The following is a 22,240-nucleotide window of genomic DNA, read 5'->3' as shown; positions in this document are numbered from 1 at the left end:
ATTGGGTTTTTACGATATTGCCCATTATTTGGCTAAATGTTTTTTATTTCCAAAGGTCGTTTTATCTCATTTCATTAGCTGCACTGCTTATCCTCAGTAGGGCTGCAGGGGTGCTGCAGCCCATCCCAGCGATCATCGGGCAGTGGGCAAGGGACACCCTGAACTGGTTGCCAGCCAATTGCAGGGCACACAGGAACAGACAACTCACTCGCTCGTTCACACTTAGGGACAATTTGGACCGGGCAATCCACCTGAAAATCATGTCTTTGGAATGTGGGAGGAAACCGGAGTGCCCGGAGGAAACCCACGCAAGCACGGGGAGAACATACAAACTCCGCACAGGAAGTCTGGTAGCTGGATTTGAACCCACACAGGAGGTTCCCAAGACCTTAGAACTGTGCCGCACACGCGCTAACCACTGCGCCGCCGTGCTGCCCCAAGGTCGTTCTAATGTTGGGCTATTGTTGATTTCTAAAAAGGTTGAGAATAAAGTTCGGAAAATAAAAATCTTGAGTGGATCGTTGTCGCCTTCTACAGGCAAAAATAAGCGCTGGGTTGCTAGGCAAAATCAAGCACGCCGATTGGATGCAGGGGAAGTGTCAAGCCAATTGGAGTTTCGGATGTTGCGAGGTGTGGGACGCTTGCGGAGCGTCTGGATACAGGGAAGCCACAAGTAGCAGCCTAAAAGATTAGCTTTTATTTGTTCATTAAAAGTCGCTATTTGTTAGGATACATTAACATAACACAGTAACTGCATTGTGTTTTTGACAGAATGTTGATTGTCGTTTTAAATTAAAATATCCTCGTACCGTCCGCCATGTTGAAGCTGAACCGATGGAGGGAGAAAGACAAACAATTCGTGAGTGCTAGTTTCACAATTGTTTTTTTTTGAATGGTCGCCAAGCTACAATAAATACAGTATGTGTTTTGAGAAATCGAAAATAACGAATAATGGAACAGCAAATCAATGTGAAAAGTCATTCATGGGTTGTTTTCCATTTGTCTCTGCTTCGCGGTTCATTTTTCGCGGTCACGTAGTTTCGTGATTTTGTTGAGTGTGACATTGTGAGCAGTGTTGGACACGTTACTTTAATAAAAAAAAAAGGGAATTAGTTATTGTTGCTACTTCTTCCAAAAGAGTAACTGAATTACTCTATAATAAAAGTAACCAGGGAAAAAACCACTTTATGTTACTTAAAAATAAGTCGTTATATGTCAAAGAATTTGAAAGGACAAGTAGTTTTATAGAATCGTGTGATATTTGATGCACATTGCCAGCAACATATTCATCTTACACTTGAAGTGCAAGAAAACCAACAGTAGACAATATGATAATAATAATAATAATAATAATTTCCTTTGTATTGTCATTCTTTGTAACGATGTACACAGAACGAAATGTCGATACACCTGACCCGTTGTAGCGGGTCGATGAAGCCGCAGCCAGAGGGCGCCGCCATTATACCAATTAGGTATGTCTCGGTCGAGGCGCGAACCAGCGACCTCCCAGTCTCAAAGCGGGCACACTACCATCTAGGCTACTGAGCTGGTATAAAATAACAATTAAATATAAAACATATAAAGAGAGTAAAATAGCCTCAATCTAACTCTCACAACAGGAGACAACTAGTCAAGTAGACATAGCCTACTGTACTTCAAGTGTTTTCTTTGTTCACAACAAAAGTCAATTGTAAAACAATATAAAGTGAGTTTCACTCAATAGAATAATCTATTCTGACAACTCTCAAGTAGACATATACTACTGTATTTCAAGTATTTTCACTCAACAAAAGTAAACAGTTTAACAATATTATGTGTGTTTAACATTGTGGTGTAAAATAATTAAAAGTCTCACAACGTGAGACAACTGGTCAAGTATAAATAAGCAACTGCACTTCAAATATTTTGTTCACAACAAAAGTAAACAGTAAAATAATATAAAGTAACTACCCACTCCCTCTCTCTACCTCTCTCGTGCAGACCTACAGCATACCACACTATAACTCTATATGCACTCCATATGAAATAAGAGCTATTGTATTTTTGGTTGTTTCTCTTGTTGTTGTCTCCCCTCATCATCATATGTTAAAATTTTGCTGTTGAATGTGATCTCTTGCATGTGTGTGTAGAAGCACATAGTCCATGGTTTGGTTCCAGCCGCTTCCATTGCTCCCAAGGCTGCTGTGCCTCGAACCCCACCCCCGCGCAGCCCTGCCCCCTCACCTGAGAGACCCAGGTACTGAAGAACCCTCTCCTCATCCCTTCACCATCTTCTTCCACTTGTGTCTCATCTGTCTCATCAATTCTAGAAACAATGTTAAATTTAAGGAGGGGATTTAAAAGCATACTACAGTAAGAAAAGTGTCATAAAGAGGGGTTGAAAAATTATCTTGTTCCACACTGTTAAGTGAGAATGCTGTGAGGCAGGGACGTCGTATCCAGGGGGCGTCTACTGTACTGTCATTTTTTTATAGCAGATGTTAATTTGTTATTTTTATCCCTAGATCAGCCTTAGCTGCTGCTATTCTGTCTTCTTCACTGACTGGACAGACATGGGGACTGCCGCCGGCTCGTCCCTACTCTGGGTGTGAGAGTGAGCTATCAGAGTCACTGCTTTCTGAGCGCAACGTCAGCAGCGCAAACTTTATACGGTGACACATATGCTCCTTACCTAGTCATGTTATAAAGAATCATTTGAATGCTCATGGTCACACGCATTTCTACATTCATTAGTGATCGATGGTCACAAGACTATGTCATCCGTCCTCCTCTGTCCTCCCCTGATCAGTCTGAGGAGGAGCTGCAACACCAGGCTGGTGAAGAGAAGGAAGAAGAAGACGAAGGAGGGGGCATGGAAGAAGAGAAACATGACTTTTATCCCGTGGACAGACGGAAGAGTTTAGACACAGAAAAAGCAGTCCGCTCAATGCCGGCGGAGAACTTGGTAAATATTAACAGTCACTTTTGCAATACAGACGCTGCCCTACTTACGAACGAGGTTCCGGACGATCGTTCGAAAGTTGAATTTTTCGTAAGTCGTTTCAGTACTATATTTTGGATATTTAAGGTTTGTATAAGTATGTTTAAGGCTTGTATAAGTAACTTGTATTGTTTTGTACTAAAAATAATCATTTCATGAAATAATATGCTCTAGAAAGATAAATAAAGTTAAGTGTAACTTAGGGCCCGGTCACACAGCCGTTTGCGTCTGTATCGCGGCTCAATCACGACCAGAAATTTCTGCCCGTGAAGCAGACGCTGTTGCCCACGTTGAGATCGCGATACAGACGAGTTACAGCCGTGCTTTACTTGCGGCAAGAAATTCACACTCAGTTGGCCGCGCGAAAAAGTTTTGCGCTGCTCAAAACTTTAGACCACGGGTAACCGCGGGCGGCACACGTGGTACACACGCGGATATGACGCGGTACAGACGCGGAACGACGTGCTACGCCCGCGGCCAGGGCGCGGTTACACGCGGGTAGGACGCGGAATTTTAGCGGGTAATCGCGGGTTTGTTCTGCGGCTGAATCACGTGAATTAGCGTGTGTAACGCGTGTGGCGGTCAAACGCCTTTCTCCGCGTATATTCAGCGTGATTTGCCGAGCACACGTCACTTGTGCTCGAGACGTCAAGGGGTGAACATGGATCCCCGTCACCGTAGTGACCTCGTCTTAATCCATTTTTATTTCTTGACATTTCTTTTCATTTTATAACAAGATAATAAAATAAAAATAAAAAACTATTACAATAATAACATATTGGCTTCTTCTTCGGTGCCATAGCTTGAAATCTTGATCTTCACGGGACTGTGTCTTGAGCAGTTATGATTTCTACAGCCCGGCTTGGCAGCTTTTATACCCGTGGTCCACACGCGGAAAGGAAGTGGAACTGACGCGATGAGGAAGCGGAACAGCCGCCGGCGTCTGTTTCGCGGGCATACCACGGATGAACAGCGGGTTGGCCAATTTTGCGCATTTTCCACCGCGGGCAACAGCGTCTGCTTCACGGGCAGAAATTTCTGGCCGTGATTCAGCCGCGATACAGAAGCAAACGGCTGTGTGACCGGGCCCTTACTTAAGGAAGATGAGCCTCAAGAGGTCCTCCTCTGTGTTAGAGAGTGGCCGAAATAAAGCGTTCCGACCATTTTCTCAATCGCACCAAGCTTTCTTATTTCACTTTAATTTCAAAAGAAACGGCTCGCCTCTTCGGAGTGCACTGGAAATTCAGTACACGTAGAACTGCATGTTTACATAATAACTAGAAAGAGGAAGCAGATTTTCTGGTGACCTCTCACAGCGCCACATTCCGGTAGCGGCGGAAAGAAGCACTACAGTAATGTCCTGTACTGGGAAAATGATGCACACAATACATAATCTAATTTACAGCAATGTCCGTATATTTTTCGACTTCCCCAAAAAATGTTCGTATGTACCGTTTTTTGTCGAATGGTCGTAAGTAGGGGAGCGTCTGTACAGATTAAGTCCTTTTCTGCATTAAATATGACTTTTGAATCTTCCAGACAAGTTCACATCAGTCAAGTCATATGTTTGCTAACAGGGGCTCTTCTCCAGGTTAGTTGATTCTTTTAAATTAAAGTACATTCAGAGGGTGATTTTCAGACTCATAACCTAAAATTCAATCAATCAATCAATCAATCATACAAGCAGCAGCAAGAAAATGGAAAAAAAAGATCCAATAAAGTTTGAGGAATAATTGCCAGGTAAGCATCTCCAACAGGGGCCCCCTCACTTTTTGTTCATCTGAGCTACTTCATGAAATGGCCATGTCAAAATGATTTACCTACTGTCACGAAAATTGCTTTAAATTATATTTATTTAATTCAGAATCTAATTCGTTGGTTACCGATTCAGCCAGCAGGTAGTCCTCAAGATTTCCACACAAACTAGTTCCCAAAATGGCCTCTGTGGTATTTACAATGAAGGAAGCAATAGTCTAAACATATTGTATTTTAGCTTTAAATTATAGATTTTGCAGTTCATTGATAATGATGATTGATCAGTCCAAAGGAAAAATATATAGACACACAAATAAACAATGCAACGTTGTTTGATTCTAACAGACTACGATTTATTTGCATGGATAGAAAAATCAAATCAAATGTAAAAACAAAGGACAATGTTTAAAGAGAAACTTCTAATTAATAAAAGAAAAATGACTCGAGTGGGGAAAGGGAGTTGGAGTTGAATAGAGGCGGAGAGGTTGTAATTTTTTGAGAAACACAAGAATTATTGATGTGATGAACAAAAAGAAAACTCACAATTTAGTTTCCAATAGTTAATTTTCTGTTCAGTCTGTCTGACGGTAATGTCACGAACTAAACATTTTATGACCAGGAATCGGTTTATCATGATACAAGAACCCAACCATAGATTTTTTTAGTTTAAATGGAAAACTTTGTCAGTCTGCTTCAGTAATCAAATCAACAAGATGGTGAACCAACCAGTAAGAACAAAATAGTTGTCTTGTGGGGTTAGGGTGTAACACTCTAGTCTACAGACAGCATTCAAATAGAGAAAAGTTTCTGTAGCGGGAAGAAAAAGCAGGGGTTTCTGTAGCAGTCAGAGAATATCTCTACACTACTATTAAAAGCAAAACCTATATCTTTATAAGTTGTCTTGTGGGGTTAGGGTGTAACACTTGATTCTACAGACAGCATTTAAATAGGGAAATGTTTCTGTAGCAGGAAGAAAAAGCAGGGGTTTCTGTAGCAGTCAGAGAATATATCTACACTACTGTTAAAAGCAAAACATGTAAATATTGACTATTGTTTATTTGTATCATATACAGTGAGACCTCGGATTCAGAGCTTCGTGGTCTGTAATGGTAAAAAAAAGGGGCGTCGCTACTTTTTGCGGGAATCCCCCTCGGCCGACGACCCTAGCACAGCGCGCCGTTCTCATTTCCCGGTGTTGTGCCCAAATCCGACTCCCGTACTGAATCCTCTCCCCCTCGCGTGAACGCGCATTCTGCTGCGCTTCCGACAAGTGATCGTATTCTATATAATACGCTTATTGAAACCATAAAGCGAGCTAATTAAAATAATTGGGCGATCGTAGTCTATATAATGCGTTTATTTAAACAATAAAGCGCGATCGTATTCTACAAAATGCGTTTGTTAACGCGGATGAAAAAGTCACCAACGTCACGTCTCCCGCTCGGGCCGCGATGGCTCTACATGGCGCTACACAGCCCTCGATGGGGGAAAGGGGTAGGGGGGACCTGTGGGGGTTAGGGGGCGGTGAAGCGGAAGCCGCGTGGACCCAGCAGTAGCAGCCGTGGGCTACCAGTACACTCAGTGCGGCCAGAGTAAGTCGAGAGCCTTAGCATGGTGCTCGTGGCGCACGTTAAAGCTCGTGTTTGCTGACGGGATCTCAAAGACTATTATGCATTACGGCGGTGGAGCGGAAGCCGCACCAAAACCGCGCGCCGTTGTTGTGCCCAAATCCAACTCCCGTACAAGATCCTCCCCCCCTTGCGTGAACGCTTCCGACAGGCCGTCGCGGTGTCGTGCGTATCGCGCCCGAAAGGACCCGCGCCGCGGGTTAGGGGCTCGCTCGCAAATAATAAGGATTATCGGTGCAGATAATGAGATGAATTTTTTTTCTTTTTTTCTTTTTGAAGGGGCGTCGCTACTTCGCAGATTTTCACTTTTTGCGGGTGGCCTTGCTCCCCATTAAACGGGTCTAAAAAAATAATAATTAAAAAAAATATATATATATTTTTTATTTTTATTATTTTCTCTTTAAGGGGCGTTGCTACTTCGCAGATTTTCAGTTTTCCGGGTGGTTTTGGTCCCCATTAGCCGCAATAACCGAGGTCTTACTGTATGGTGATGTATCTTGCATTCGTTGACACATCTTTTATCTTTTTCATGTTGAGAATTTTTGTGCATAATGCCCGCTAGTGGAGCATTCACTGCATTGTACCTCGGAACTTTTTGCCGGGTTTGTATGTGCATGTGGGGGTTACAATTGCATCGAAAATGATCAGATGTCAGACTGGGTGCCCTGTGGCAATAAGGTGACCTCTTTTACGGTGGGGACATGATAGGCTGACATTTATGTTGTTAGTGCTATACCCCCCGAGAAGGGCGTGCGCTTTAATCTACTATGAGAAGATTGTCTCGGAAGTTTCTTCACGATATACAGACACTGTACACATGTATTGGGCACCCCTTATCAACAACTTTCACTTTGTTCTTTATTCATATCCCGGAGAATGTAATGTAATAATATGTTTACCGTGCAGCCACTAGCCAATCAAAACAGCCCAAACTGCTAAGTCAGCCATCACTTGAGGCCAGCGTTGTGAAAAAGGACGGGCAAGGAATCAATGCCTCAAAGGACAAAAACCTCAGATTGGAGGAGAAAGTGCGACATCCTAAACAGGAAATCAGCCACTCTAAGAGTCACACTAGGGCCCAGTCAATCAGGACCTCATATGCAGGTAAACAAAAATGAAATCAATAATTCTATGCTAAATTATGTATTCTGATGGAACATGTAGATCAAAGACCGTTAATTCTGTAACTTTCTATTTCTTTTCTTTGTCTTTTGCAGACATGCAAGCAGAGTTGCTCGATGCAAGGCAGCAGGCCCAGGAGCTTGTGGATGAGAATGACACGCTCAAACGCAGTGTCTATCGCCTCAGTGTGGAGCTGAGTGCTTACCAGACCAAATACAGGCCTCTCAAAAAGCAGGAGGTACATAAAAAATATAACATAAGTCTTCTGATTGCTAGAACATTCATTGATTGCATTATGTGTTTAGGTGTCTGGGTACAAAACAGATAATTCACCAGCCGCTGACCTTAAATATTAGAGCAATAAATCATTCACATTTACATCCACATGAACTCAAGAGTCTTCATTTTTGGCCTACGGAAAATATAACTCCCCATTAGTGTAAGGCCAAAATATGATTTAATCCCACACTTTAAACTTTGATTTTGTACCATTAAAGAAAGAAGCTAATGAAATAAGCCAAAGAAATACGCTTATTGAATCATTAATTATTTAATATCTTTACGTTATGCATTTCTTTTAAATGATGCCAGCTCAAATGACCAATCCAATTACTTTACTTTATTTAGGCTTGCAATATCCTTAAATCTCCTCCAGGTGACAGTGTTGCTCTTTTTATCTGCCGCATGTAATGCAAGTATATATCATTTTGGTTGATTTTAGTTAAACATTTTATACTCCTCAGCATCACACGCTTTTCATATTTCCACGGAAGCGTGTTTGCTGCTAATGTAACAAAAACCTTTTTGAACATAACATTAAGTAAGGTTGTGATGTGTTTTTTTCTTCTTTTTTTAGAATCCTGCTGTTTTACCTACCAGGAAGTCTACCTTATAGTTTAAAAAAATTGGGCATCACAGCACAATCGCATTCTTTTTAGGTAGCAACAATCTGAAATATTTGTAACCTATGGTAATACATACATACGTGCATCCACACTTACAAATACAAATTTGAACCCCAAAAACATGCCACAGACATCTATCATAACTGTCAATTGGAAAATCAGGTTAAATGGGTTATTTTCCTATCTCAAGAATTTTATATTTGGGATGTGTTTTGCAGATTTCCAGATTAAGCAGCCTACCAACGACGGGTTCTCCTCCATCCTGGCTGGTAAGTAACACATTAAAACAGCTTCAAGTAAGTCTAGTGCTCTGGTTTGCTGTAATTGTTGAGTATAAATCAGTAGATTCATCTTCTAAATTATGATGATGGTAAGGGGTCTTTTAGTTGTTCCCAAGACAACATAATTAGCAGACCAATCAGGAACACATTTGAGACATTTTAGTGGCACCATATCAGTTGTAATGCCAAACTGGTAATAAGAGTGCAAAACAAAGCGGGGTTTCAATTTAATGGAAGGATGCAATTCTGAAATTTGTTATATGAAAATAAAAAAATAATCTATCTTTCTAAGAACTATTAAATTAAAATGTTTAAATTGTTTTTTGAAATCCCCATGTAAAATTTAATTTGTTATATTTCTCCTTTAATATATTTAGGTAAAAGCCTGTCTATTAGAAATAATCTTTTTTAAAGCCCTTTGATATCAATATTTGTCGGTAGTATGATTAATTGCTTTATTTCAAATGTTGACAATTACAGAGTGTATTTGGCTTATCTAACCAAATGTAATATTGAATTAAAAAATAAAAGTAACATTTTAGGTATGACTTAGAGTGTACATTGTTGTTGACTTTATGTTCAAAGTTCTTGGCTGACAATGAGTCTTTATGTTCTTGACACGGTTGTTCTTGTCCGGGATTGGTGTAGGTTGACAAGAAGTATTTGTCTCCTCTGATGTTAGCCTATGAAGACTCATTGAATCAGAAAGATGCTCTCTTGCGCAGTGCTGAAGTAAGACATCTGATCACCACAGGTTAAAATATTGATTTTATTTCGGACGACACTTGACAGCAATTGATTTTCATAGGAAGAAGAGAAAAAGCTTCGGGTTCACATTGAGGAGGCTGTGAAAAAAAATGAGATGTTCCACCAGAAGATGGACAAGAAAGCTGAAGGCCTCAGCTCGGACGAGTGGTACTGTAATGCAAGACACAAACTCATGTGTTTTAGTTTTTCATGAGGGTTTTTCTTTTATATTAGCTGAGACAATATCCAGTGAGTTGACACCATTCCAATAAGAGTAAGAGTAAAAGGAAAAGATGAGCATATGGAAAAAATGACTGCGAGGTTATGTTTATTATTTGATAAATATATCAGCATATGATGGAGCAGGATCTTTAACCGTAATTTGGATGAGAATAGAGTTGCGTGCAAGGGAGGTAGTTCTTTACCCATGATACCCTCTCTTGTGTGTATATGTCCACAGCCATCAATTGCAGAAGCAAGCCATGCTGGTGTTGCAGGAGAACCAGCTTCTGATCGAGCAGCTGGAGGTTCTGAATTCTAAGAAAGAGGCCGAGCAAAACAAACGCTTGTCCGAAGGTACATACCACATGGCCAACCGTCCGTTAGTAACTCATTATTTCTGTCATCTATCCAACAATATATCAAATTATCCGTTTTCCATTACCAGCATCCACCCATTCAAATCCGCCAATGGCCTGACTTACAAAATCATGGACCCATTAATGATCCAACCATCTACATCCAACCATCATCCATCTTCCATTATCATAATTTGATAAACCAATGATAACACTGTCTGTGGTCTAGATTTCTTCAACTGATTTAGAGTATTTTTGCACTGCTGAATACGGAACTTGCATCAATTTCTCTACATCAAGTTAATTTATAAAAACAGTTAAAAATCTTGCATTATTGGCTTGTTTCGTCAATACGCATCTTCTTTCTTCTCTCTAAGTAAGGTTTTAAGAAAAAAGATTTTCTTACGATGGATATACCGTAAGATTTGGACTATAAGGCTCATCTGATTATAAGACGCACCCAGTACATTTCTAAAGAAAAAAAAAATGTTGTACTACGTAAGCCGCACATGACTATACGACGCATGTGCCCACATTTAAACATGAGATATTTACAAAGAAAGACTACGCAGAAAAAGTTTTAACAATATACGATACCTTAAACCTAAACAAAAACATGTCACCAGTCACTGAAATATGTCATAAGGCATATTAATTTGAAAGCTTATACTATTTGGGATTCAAGATATGCTGACCATTTTCAAAATAGAATCAATCAGAGAAACATCACAATCTGCAACAGGATACCCAAAAACTAAAGCTGGCGTAACTCAAATATACTATATATATATATTTATACATATATATATATATATATATATATATATATATATATATATATATATATATATATATATACATTTAGATGCATGTATGGGCGGCACAGCAGCTGAGTGGCTGGCACGTCCACGGCACAGTTCTGAGGTCATGGGTTCAAATCTACCTACCAGCTGTGCGGAGTTTGCATCTTCTCCCCGTGCTTGTGTTGGTTTCCTTCGGGAACTCTGGTTTCCTCCCACAATCCCAAAACATGCATGTCAGGTTAGTTGGCCTGTCCAACTTGTCTCTAGGTGTGAATCAGCGAGTGATTTGTCTGTCTCTGTGGCAATCAATTCAGGGTGTCCCTGCCCACTGCCCAAAAAAAGCTGGGATGGACTCCAGGACCTCCGTGACCCTACTGAGGATAAGAAGTGCTGATAATTGATTGGTGGATTATATATTTATGTATATATGTATACGTGTGTATATATATATAAATATATAACTAAATCTATATATATATATATATATATATATATATATATATATATATATAAACAGACACACACCAGCTCGGTGGATTTGGGGTAGGGCGCCCACCCTGAGACTTGGAGAGGGCTCATTCAAGCCTTGGCTGAGTCATACCTAAGACTTCAACATTGGTACCCATTGCCTCCCTGCTTGGCGCTTGGCATTATGGGTTGGAATTGGGGCGACATATTGGATGGATAGAATTATCCTTGCATAATTTACTGTGCACAGTCATACAAATGTATATGGGAGAAGACCCCTGCATAATCAGTGATAAGGCAGGGCAAAATGATTCAGCACATCAGATTCACCCTTAATCACCTGATAAACACAGAAAAATAATTTTTTTCATTGACCTGTGAAATCAACTATACATCTTTAATCCACTTATTCATTCTTCCATCCATCAGTATCTTCATTCTTCCCTTACTCAGTGTCCCAATTATCCAAACAATTGATGCTGCTTGAGGCGGAAAACCAACATTTGCATGAGGAAGTGGATGAGAGTAAAATAAAGTTGCGCCAAAGTGAAAGGGAGGTGCTCACATTGAGGTCCCGGCTTGAGGACGCCATCGCTTGGGAGGAGCATTGCAGCATTGCCGGGAAGCTCAGGCGGTGGGTAGAGTGTTGCATTACTTTTGCTAATGTGTGAATTGAAATTAAATTGATTTAATATGATTTTCTAAGACACATGTAGACACATGTCTCTTTATGGCCGTTAACTTTTTTTGACAAAGAAGTTGACTGTATACCTCGACCTGGCTTTAAGTTAAGTTTTCTGGTTGTAATCACTCTTTTCAGGCAGCTAGAGCAGGAGCAGAGCAAGAACAAAAGTGAGGTGGACAAGATGCGTGTTTTCCGCAATCAAAATCAAATTCTACAAGCGGACAAGGCTGAAATGATGGCGGCTGTGGAAAGGGCACAGGTTGAGCTGGAGAGCAGCAGACAAGCCAGCAGGTTAGCATGAATCTTCTCTCTAGGATCCATTATTAATCTATCTATCCTATATTAATCCACCCATGAAATTGTCTTCTTTTATACAATAACGTACGCATTATTGAACAATTTTCCTTTTAATGAATGTCAAGTCATTTTTATTTGTATAGCCCTTAATCACAAATAGTCTCAAAGGGCTTCAAAGTTATTACATATAAGAAGTTTAGGTTATTTGTATGCTATAGAGTAGAAGTGAGTTTTAAGCTTAGACTTAAACATGTCCACTGAGGCAGCAGATCGGATCTCAGGGGGAAGAGCATTCCACAACACCGGTGCCCGGATGGAGAACGCTCTCGAACCAGCGGAACACTTCTTGGCTCTTGGGATCACCAGGAGACCGGCGCTCTCAGAACGAAGGCTTCAGGCCGGGACATAGGGGGAAATTAGATCTGAAAGATATGAGGGGGAGAGTCCATGTATGATTTTGTATAGTAATAGGAGAACCTTAAAATCGCATCTTAGGCTAACAGGGAGCCAATGCAGGTTAGCCAAAATTGGGGTGATGTGATCGTACTTTTTTGTCCTAGTCAAAAGCCTCGCTGCAGCATTTTGTACCAGCTGAAGACTCTTGAGTCTGGTCATCGGAAGACCGGAAAGCAGTGCATTACAGTAATTGAGACGGGAGGTAACAAACGCGTGAATTATGATTTCCGCATTCGACTGAGAAAGTATAGGACGAATTTTAGCAATGTTACGGAGAGGGAAGAAAGCGGTTCTAGTAATTTTCTTCACATGTGTTTGAAATGACAGATCGGGGTCAAATATGACACCTAAATTTTTAAGTGAGTCGCTCTGTGTGATGTGGCAATGTCGATGTTCACAGCGGTTTTAGAGAATAAGTCACGGGACTTAGATGGTTGTAATCACTCTTTTCAGGCAGCTAGAGCAGGAGCAGAGCAAGAACAAAAGTGAGGTGGACAAGATGCGTGTTTTCCGCAATCAAAATCAAATTCTACAAGCGGACAAGGCTGAAATGATGGCGGCATGTTTGACTGTGGGGATGGTGTGTTGAGGGTGATGAGCTGATGAATGTGCTTCGCCCTATTACATTTAAGCTCCTACAATTTGTTTTGTTTTTCCTGATCTTAGAATTGTGGATTGTTTTTACCGCCTTAAATTGCAGGAGGATGGAAAGGCGTCTTCGGGCACTGAAGCAGCAAAAGGACGAATTTGTGCTAAAAGAGGGCAAGACGCGTACTTACCTGGAGGCCGTTGTGTCCGTGGCTGATCGCATCTCGCAAGAGCGTGACCAAGTTGTTCAAATGGTACGAGAACTCTCTGTAGAACACTGTCATGGAGGAGTCGAAAAAAACTAGAAAAATATATGATATATGTACATATAGTGGCTTGCGAAACTATTTGGCCCCCTAGAACTTTGTGACCTTTTGCCACATTTCAGACTTCAAACATTAAGATATAAAACTGTTATTTCTTGTGAAGCATCAACAATACGTGGGACACAATCACGAAGTGGAACACACATTATTGGATATTTTAAACTTTTTTAACAAATAAAAAACAAAAAAGTGAGTGTGCAAAATTTTTCATCCCCATTGAGTTAATACCTTTTAGCGCCACCTTTTCCAGCGATTACAGCTGCAAGTCGCTCGGGGTATGACTTAGTTTTGCACATCAAGAAACTGATATTTTTGCCCATTCCTCCTTGCAAAACAGATCGAGCTCAGTGAGGTTGGAAGGAAAGTGTTTTTGAACAGCAGTTTTCAGTTATTTCCACAGATTCTCAATTGGATTGAAGTCTGGACTTTGACTTGCCCATTCTAACACCTTGATATGTTTTGGGGTGAACCATTCCATTGTAGCTTTTGCTTTATGTTTTGGATCATTGTCTTGTTGGAAGACAAATCTCCATCCCAGTCTCAGGTCTTTTGCGGACTCCATCAGGTTTTCTTCCAGAATGGTCCAGTATTTGGCTCCATCCATCTTCCCATCAATTTTAACCATTTTCCCTGTCCCTGCTGAAGTAAAGCAGGCCCAAACCATGATGCTGCCACCACCATGTTTGACTGTGGGGATGGTGTGTTGAGGGTGATGAGCTGTGCTGCTTTTACGCCAAACATAACGTCTTGCATTGTTGCCAAAAAGTTCGCTTTTGGTCTCATCTGACCAGAGCATCTTCTTCCACATGTTTGGTGTGTCTCCCATGTGGCTTGTGGAAAACTTTAAACAACACTTTTAATGGATATCTTTAAGAAATGGCTTCCTTCTTGCCACTCTTCCATAAAGGCCAGATTTGTGCAGTATACGACTGATTGTTGTCCTATGGACAGATTCTCCCACCTCAGCTGTAGACCTCTGCAGTTCATCCAGAGTGATCGTGGGCCTCTTGGCTGTATCTCCGATCAGTTTTCTTCTTGTATGAGCTGAAGGTTTATGGGGACAGCCTGATCTTGGTAGATTTGCAGTGGTCTGATACTCCTTCCATTTCAATATTATTGCTTGGGATGTTTAAAGCTTGGGAAATCTTTTTGTATCCAAATCCAGCTTTAAACTTCTCCACAACAGTTTCTCGGACCTGCCTGGTGTGTTCCTCGTTCTTTATGATGCTCTGTGTGCAGGTGCATTTATAGAGACTCGATTACACACAGGTGAATTCCATTTATCATCGTTAGTCATTTAGATCAACATTGAATCATTCAGAGATCCTCACTGAACTTCTAGACCGAGTTTGCTGCACTGAGAGTAAAGAGGCTCAATAATTTTGCACACCCACTTTTTCATTTTTTATTTGTTATAAGTTTAAAATATCCAATAATTACAGTTTTATATCTTGATGTCTGAAGTCTGAAATGTGGCAAAAGGTCACAAAGTTCAAGGGGGCCAAATAGTTTCGCAAGCCATTGTATGTGTAATATATATATATATATATATATATATATATATATATATATATTTTTTTTTTTTTAAAGGCAAATTTATGATCTCTTTCTGGCAATCATACGCATTGAAAATTAGTGTTACTCAACCAATGTGGCGTAAGACATTGATGTACCTCAGGAAAAACTCCAATTCTATTGCTGCGTGTCACACCTCCTCTGGTGCCTATGGCTCAGCTGCATAGTCATCAGCTAGGAACCACCAATTTTCAACGCTTCGCTCCTTTAATTGCTAGAATGTCTTCCGGTGGCAGAGCAGGGACAGGGGTGTCTCCCTCCCACCCCTGCAGCTGATTTCAGGGGTTTGGTGCTTTTTGAGATTAACTCAATTCCTGGTTGGGTAAGAAGGGACTCTTTTTCTCTCAAGCTCTTCCTTGACAACGCTGGTTTGGCTCCTGCTGGTAATTTCTTGTTGCCATGTCGCCGCTCCTCCAGTGCCTCAGCCATTTTCCCCAGGACCTGGTTGTATTGCTATCTATAGTGCCCCTCGGAGAGTACGATCTTGCAGCCTGACAAGATATGTTTTCTTTGGAGCATTGCAAAATGCGCAGAATTTCTCATTCCTGAACCATTGGTGGAAGTTGCAAGGGCATGGGTGACTGAAGCATCTTTGATAGGTCAGACCAACTGATTCTCTGTTCAACAATTCCACCTCAAGTTGTCCAGCTTCTTTGTCAACTTTGTGACAGAGCCTTGATGTTGTAGCGCTCCTCTTCTATTCTCCTCTGCCACCATGATCTCCTTCCTCTTTTTGCGTTTAGCTTTGGACCAAAAATGTGGCGCATCTCCCTATCCAGGCCTTCTCTACCTGCCTTGACTTTGCCCATTAGCTTTTTGGGGAAGGAGACCACTCAGGGTTTGGTCGACCTCAGCTTGTACGCTCCACTTTCTGCCGGTGGGGACCATGGTGTTGGAATCCATCACTGACTGTTCAGTTGATGCTTTTAGCTCGAGGACAAGCCTGGTCTTTTCCTGCATGTAACAGCCTGAGGGACTGTAATGGGAGATGCAATACATTATTTCCTCAAAGGCCTGTTTCCAAGCAACATGGCAGTCACTTTCTGGTGAATACATTTGCTTTTCAATCCATCTTACTCTCAGCAGATGAGAAGATCTCACTCATTTTCAAGGGCCACATCAGTCACCTGTAGAGAATTATTTGGTTACACCAGACCTTGTATTTCCCAGGGAGTTGGCTTTGGTTGATCTTTGCCAGGCCGTCTGTAAGCTGTCTTATGACAATCCTCCACATTTGTGTGTTGGAAAGCTGTATTGCCTCCCCAGGCTTTTATGGAGGTGTTCCGACAAGAGGTCGATTTTTCTCTCCCCCAACAATGAAGACGGTATGGTCGTTTCTGATTCCCCTTTCAGAGATGCCTGCAGAATTTAGAGGGCTTGGTTTTCATTCTGGCCCATGACCTCAGCTGGTCCAGCCTTCTCAGTAGTCGAGATTTTCTGGAGAAGTCTCGTGAAAGTCGTCCATATAACTCCTCAATGGGGGTTACCTTCGGCCAGATGGTAATTTGAGTCCTCCAACCATTTGTCTTGCGCCAATTAGGATTATCTCAAATGCTGCCACTGACTGGAGAAATGGCGCATCCCATTCCAATTTTAAGTTGTTGTCACGCAGGGGTGAACTCCTCAAGGGCAAGGCACATCCGCAGATTGCTGAAGTAGGACACTACCAGGTTCTTGATGCATGTAGGCATGTAGAAGAACTACAGGGCTTAGTTTTTAAGTTGGTGGGCTGGTGACTCATTTACATTTGCAAGATCAGGCCATAAGACGTGCAGGTCTCCTCGTGCTTGGCCTTTTAGATCTTGTCCCAAATCAGTTTTGGCTTGGTCCATGCATCCTGGGAAACCCGTGACTCAGTTTTTTTTGGGACAATTGTTTTTGATGTAACTGTTCTCTATCAGTTAGGTGGTCATCCTTCTGTCTAGAACTGAAAATGTCCTCCTTTATGTGTTGAACAGGGCACTGTTATGGAATTGGCCGATGTTTCTTGAGTTTTCTTCCTTTGTTATGAAAACTGCTATAGCCCCTTGCCAATCTAATGAGATAAGCAGCTTTTTTTACCAGGCATTTTTGGAGAGATGCCACAGTACCACGAGCCCCTTGGGACAGTTCTTATACAGCATGATGGAAACCCCAATGGGGCTAGTGCTAAAGAGGACCTTGCCTTTTTCACAAATTGCCTGATCTCGCTGAACTTGGGGAACTCGGGGTTGAACTTGGCTGCTTTGTGGCACAGGGCGGGGCACGTATCAAGGTGTTCCTAGTGCCTTGTCACATGCTGTTCCAGTTGCTCTCTGGTTACAGTATTTACAACTTCCACTGGTTTATTTTATTCGTTCTACAACGTGCTTGAAGGGATACCTGATTAAGCTGTTCCACTCCTTCCTCTTCCGTTTGTTAAGCTTGTGGATGCGTTTCGCTCTGCACAGCCTGGACTTGTTTTGTCTAACCTCTTCCCACAACTTTTAGACCTTCTCTACCTTCCAAGGCTGCCTTCCTCCAGCTTTTACGGAGTTGGTGGCGTCTTTGCACAAGCTGGGTAATCTCCTTACCCCCCCCTTTCTTGTCCTCAGATTAGGGGTTATTTTTCCAAACTTTTCATTCCAGGTTTGGTATACGAACACGTTTAGCTTGGCTTCAACATCTCCATGCAATCTCTCCTGCAACACTATTGTTAGGTCTGTATCCAAAGTGCGCTATGCTCCTTCTTCATTCGCTTTTGGTCATTTGATCTGCACTGTTCTCAGTAGTAACTGTGGAATTTCAATTAAAGTACAGGTGTTCCCTGTTTGGCATTGCTGCTTGTTGCTCTTCCTCCAGTGCCCATGGCTCAGCTGTAGGGTCATCAGCTAGAAACCATTAAAAAAAAAAAAAGGACCGTATTTTCACGACTATAAGACGCACCTGAGAGCCTTTAGTTTTTTCAAAAGCTGACAGTGCGGCTTATAATACAGTGCACCTTATAAATGGATCAATATTGATTGATTGGTGACATCGTACGGACACGGTGTCCGTATGTGTCTGAGACACGAATTTGCTTCTTTGCGAAACGTCGGAATGTTAAGGGGTTAATGAGTTTGACTGAACTTTTTGACTGATTTGTTGACATTCCCAATGTAGCGCCTTATAGTCCGGTGAGCCTTATGTACGGAAAATAGGAAAATATATGACAAACTTTTTTTGGGGGGGTGCGCTTTATAACCCGGTGCGCCTTATAGTCGTGAAAGTACGGTGGTATTCGTTTGCGAAAGATGTTCCACTGTTGAGTAACTGTCCTGCCTTCCAGTAATTAGCAGGCCTGCTTTTAACAGGCATTGAAAATAATTTTGTTTGATGATGATATTTGTAAAGAATAAAATTTAAAAAACATCCTATTGCACTGGTATATACATTGCCCTATTTTAATTTTTTTCTTATTTTACTGGGAAAACTACTTAAAAATATTTCTAGAAAAGCATGTAGAAAATAAAATACATTTATAGTATTTATTGATTTGAATTGATTTTTAAATCATTATCATAGCTTCTTGAGAATTAAATCATTTTTGAACTTTTAATGGGAAGTGTGCCTTGTTTTCTATGATTGAAGTGTCTAGGCTTAAAAAGGGTTGAAAAACACGATTCTAGAGCATATATCTAAATCAGAGGTCCTCCAAGGCAGTTCTGCATATTTTAGTCTGTTCCCAACTCTAATAGGCCTAGAGTTTACCTTATTAAATGTTCAGCAAATGGAAAATAAACTCTTAAACATGAATAATCGATTATTGTAACATGTGTGAGACAGAACATGCAAAATATAGCCAATGATTTTATGACAGAAGCTGTAAAGTTTAAGGTAATCATTTACTCTCATTTACGTGGAGGTGCCTTGATCATCTCTAAGAAGAATCTGCATCTACAGGAAATGATTGAGTCCACTTTCGCCCACTTTTCGCATGATTGCATTGCTTTTCAAGCACACTCCAACCGCACGTTTGTATTACTTAGCAGCTTGAAGGCGATATGAGAGACCTGCTTGAATGCCAGAGACAATTGACTGTCGGCCCTGGCTGAATTCTAAAACAAGAAAGGGGTAGTAAGGCCAAGTACTGTATTATCCGGACTGTACATCGCTCAGGAGTACAAATTGCACTAGCCATAAAGACATATTAAAGAAGGGGGAAAAACATAAACCGCACCAGGGCAGGGGTCACCGATCTTTTTTGAAGCTGAGGGCTACTTTTTGTTACCGGTTAGCTTGAAGGGTTACCAGTTTGATTTACATTCCTAAAATAAGAATTTATGTTATCCCTATGTTATTACCAGGTTGTAATTATTAGAAGTAAAATACACTCTGTCCCTTTCATAATATTGCACATGAATTGTTCCAGAGTATAAGTTGCACCTTCAGCCAAACTTTGAAAAGAATAAGTGACTTGTAGTCTGGAAAATTACCTTGTACCATCAGCTCAGAAAATAATTTTCAGCAATGTGACTTTTACTTTTGTAAAAAAAAAAAAAAAGTTTTCCCTCAGCGTGAGCTTTCCGTGGCTTCGCTCAATTTTGTGGGGAGAAATGATTTTTGTTTCAAAATGCAAATTCAAATTCAAACAACAAATTGGACCAATTTGGTATGAAAACATGACCATCGTGGACTTCTTTTGGGGAAAAAACAGTGCAGTACTCTAGTGTGTGTAAGACCATGACACTTTTAAATGTCAACACATTCAGACTTTTAACAATTGCCGGGCTGTCATTTGTAGAAGGTCAGACTGACACATGCTGGTGCAGATGGAGCATAATAGGAGCCAATTTTTGTGTGTGCTGACTGGTGCTTATGATGTGATGTTGCTTGTTATGCGAATTACGCATGCAGACAGCCTTGAGCATTTATTGGCATAATTCCTGTTGTGTGCTATCTTCAAGGTGTTCAAAGACAGCTTTAAATTCTTTATGATTTGTTGTAGTTTGCACTTGACAAGAGGATTATGGATAAAAATGAAAATAGTAAGCATAAACGTAGAATGTCACATACAAATAAAGAAAATATGATTTTCCAATTGTGTTTTTATTGTTTATTACGTATATCTACTTGCCGAAATATTAAGAGATTTTTAAATGTATGCAGATGAGCATCAACAGGTTTTAATCATCCTAATTTTAGCAGGCTGTGCATAGCCTCCTATGTCCTTGAAGTTTTTGTTGCTTAACTCTTGACTTCTTCTCAAAGACCTGTCACTCTTCGTTTTCCTTCTCAGGCCTCCATTCTACAGCAGGAAAAACAGAGATTCATCGGCAATATCCTGAGTGGCACTGTCAGATTTGGGAAGCTGCAGGAGCGTGTCAAGGTGAGTAGCTCCTTATCTAGGGTAAACAAAAAATCATATGATTTAATCTACATTCAATGTTTTTTCCATTATTAAATATATATTTTTCTAATAAGTTGGGTAAATTATCAAGTAATAAAAAAAATTGTGAAAATATATACATTATATTTTGCTTATTGATAAAAAAACGGGTATTCATAATTCATTTATCAACTTATTTTGGAATTATGTTGCTGCTATATGTTATTGCACTTTTTTCATTGCACGATTGTTCCAATGCACTTGCAACTTAGGCCAGTCTCCAGGCACTAACTTGTAAATATTTTTGCCCATTTATCCTGACTTTTTTTTAATTTAATTTTTCTCTTTTAAGTGATGATTCCGCGTTTATCCGGTAGTGCCACGTCTAATCTCATTGTAAACAATGTTTAGTAGGTTGTTATCAATGACAATAGAGACAATTCTCATTGTAATTTATCCTGTTATTTATTACAAAGGTTTGGCATGTCCTAAAATTATCATCTGGAGGGACGAAAGCATGACCAACTTAGGTGCCGAGGTGCATAACTTGTTTGGGTGTTTGGGCAATTGGGTTGGCCATGGTCCAAAAATGTTTGTGTGTGTTTTCTGTTACTTTTCCCCTTTTTTCTTTTCTTTGTTTTTGTATGTGTTTGTCTTGCTGTAGGTCACCCCTCTCGAGGGATATGACCAGGGTATATAGATTCTAAAACACTATTTGGGATAGTCTACATTCTACAATCCTCTTTGTAATCAGTTAGGTCATTTATGATCAATAGTGGAAAAGGTTTGGCTTGTGCTAAAAGTAGTTGAAATACTGGATGATCCATTAAATTGAAATTAGTTACAATTCTAATTAATGATTTTCTATTGTCGGTTTGTTATTCTAGAACACTATTTGAGATATTTCACATGGTTTGGTTAGTTTTTCAAATACTTTATTTTTTGCAATTGTAAACCTTTTGTATTTGTGAACATTCTATCAATGTAAAAAAATGAAAAATGAGAATAAATGAAGATATGTCTTTTTAGAATAGCATCGGTGGTATGCATCTTAGCTAACCCTTTGATTTGTGTTCTTTATTTTCAAAAATGAAATGTGATCATTAGGTTCAAACATTTCCACAAGCTTTCTTCTTGTTTATGCCCTAAAATAATAAAACTAAGGGCAAACAAGGAGCTCTATATTGATATTTTTTTCTTCATCGCGCCATTTCTTCTTGTTCATTGTGCACTATTGACGCCACTGAACAGATATTTCTTGACAAGTCCTCGTTTGACTGTGCATAGGGCAGATAAACACAATCAGTGCAAGTAAAGGAAACATGAGACGTTTATTATACAGGCTTCTGACTCCAATTAAGCATCTTCAGCATCCGCTTCCAATCATTACCGCGTTTGCACACCATGACTTTCCTATAAGAACCTCAATTTACTTTGTGTCCATCTCCCAAATGTTACTTACTATTAAAAGCCTACAACAACAGCAACAATTGAACTGAATTGAGAGCAGATTTGTGGAATATGTGGTTTTCCAAGGCTGCGATTGGTTACAATAGAAAGGCAATCAATTTCAGTGTTAGACATTTTCAAGAAAGGCTAAGTGCCACTTAGTCACACAGACGTCATTATCGCCAGTGGTCAGTGTCTTGAAGAAGCAATCTGCTGTGGGTGTGGGACACATTAGTCAAAGGAACAAAATTTGCGGAAAGACGTGCAAGGC

General features: G+C 40.4%; 1 protein-coding gene across 3 annotated transcripts in view; it reads left to right on the top strand.

Annotated features, from left to right (window-relative positions):
* The first annotated feature begins 638 nt into the window (after positions 1-638).
* Positions 639-22,240, top strand: part of cep89 (centrosomal protein 89) — a 33,541-nt gene continuing 11,939 nt past the window's right edge. The window contains exons 1-16 of one of the 3 annotated variants that reach the window (XM_088333878.1): positions 639-859; positions 2,130-2,236; positions 2,505-2,651; positions 2,734-2,944; positions 4,520-4,571; positions 7,270-7,467; positions 7,581-7,723; positions 8,609-8,659; positions 9,320-9,403; positions 9,480-9,586; positions 9,879-9,994; positions 11,721-11,901; positions 12,088-12,243; positions 13,406-13,547; positions 20,431-20,520; positions 20,997-21,401. In XM_088333878.1, the coding sequence (XP_088190004.1) occupies positions 818-859; positions 2,130-2,236; positions 2,505-2,651; positions 2,734-2,944; positions 4,520-4,571; positions 7,270-7,467; positions 7,581-7,723; positions 8,609-8,659; positions 9,320-9,403; positions 9,480-9,586; positions 9,879-9,994; positions 11,721-11,901; positions 12,088-12,243; positions 13,406-13,547; positions 20,431-20,520; positions 20,997-21,041 (1,872 nt within the window). In that variant the 5' untranslated portion in view covers positions 639-817 and the 3' untranslated portion in view covers positions 21,042-21,401. Of the gene's footprint in view, positions 860-2,129; positions 2,237-2,504; positions 2,652-2,733; positions 2,945-4,519; positions 4,572-7,269; positions 7,468-7,580; positions 7,724-8,608; positions 8,660-9,319; positions 9,404-9,479; positions 9,587-9,878; positions 9,995-11,720; positions 11,902-12,087; positions 12,244-13,405; positions 13,548-20,430; positions 20,521-20,996; positions 21,402-22,240 lie in introns of those variants that run through there. The other 2 variants (XM_088333877.1, XM_088333879.1) reach the window with 2 other exon arrangements.

This window comes from Urocampus carinirostris, chromosome 4 (genome assembly GCF_059441175.1).
Source record: "Urocampus carinirostris isolate Australia breed hairy pipefish chromosome 4, RoL_Ucar_1.0, whole genome shotgun sequence".
NCBI lineage: Eukaryota > Metazoa > Chordata > Actinopteri > Syngnathiformes > Syngnathidae > Urocampus > Urocampus carinirostris.
This window is presented reverse-complemented; position numbering and strand designations above follow the sequence as displayed.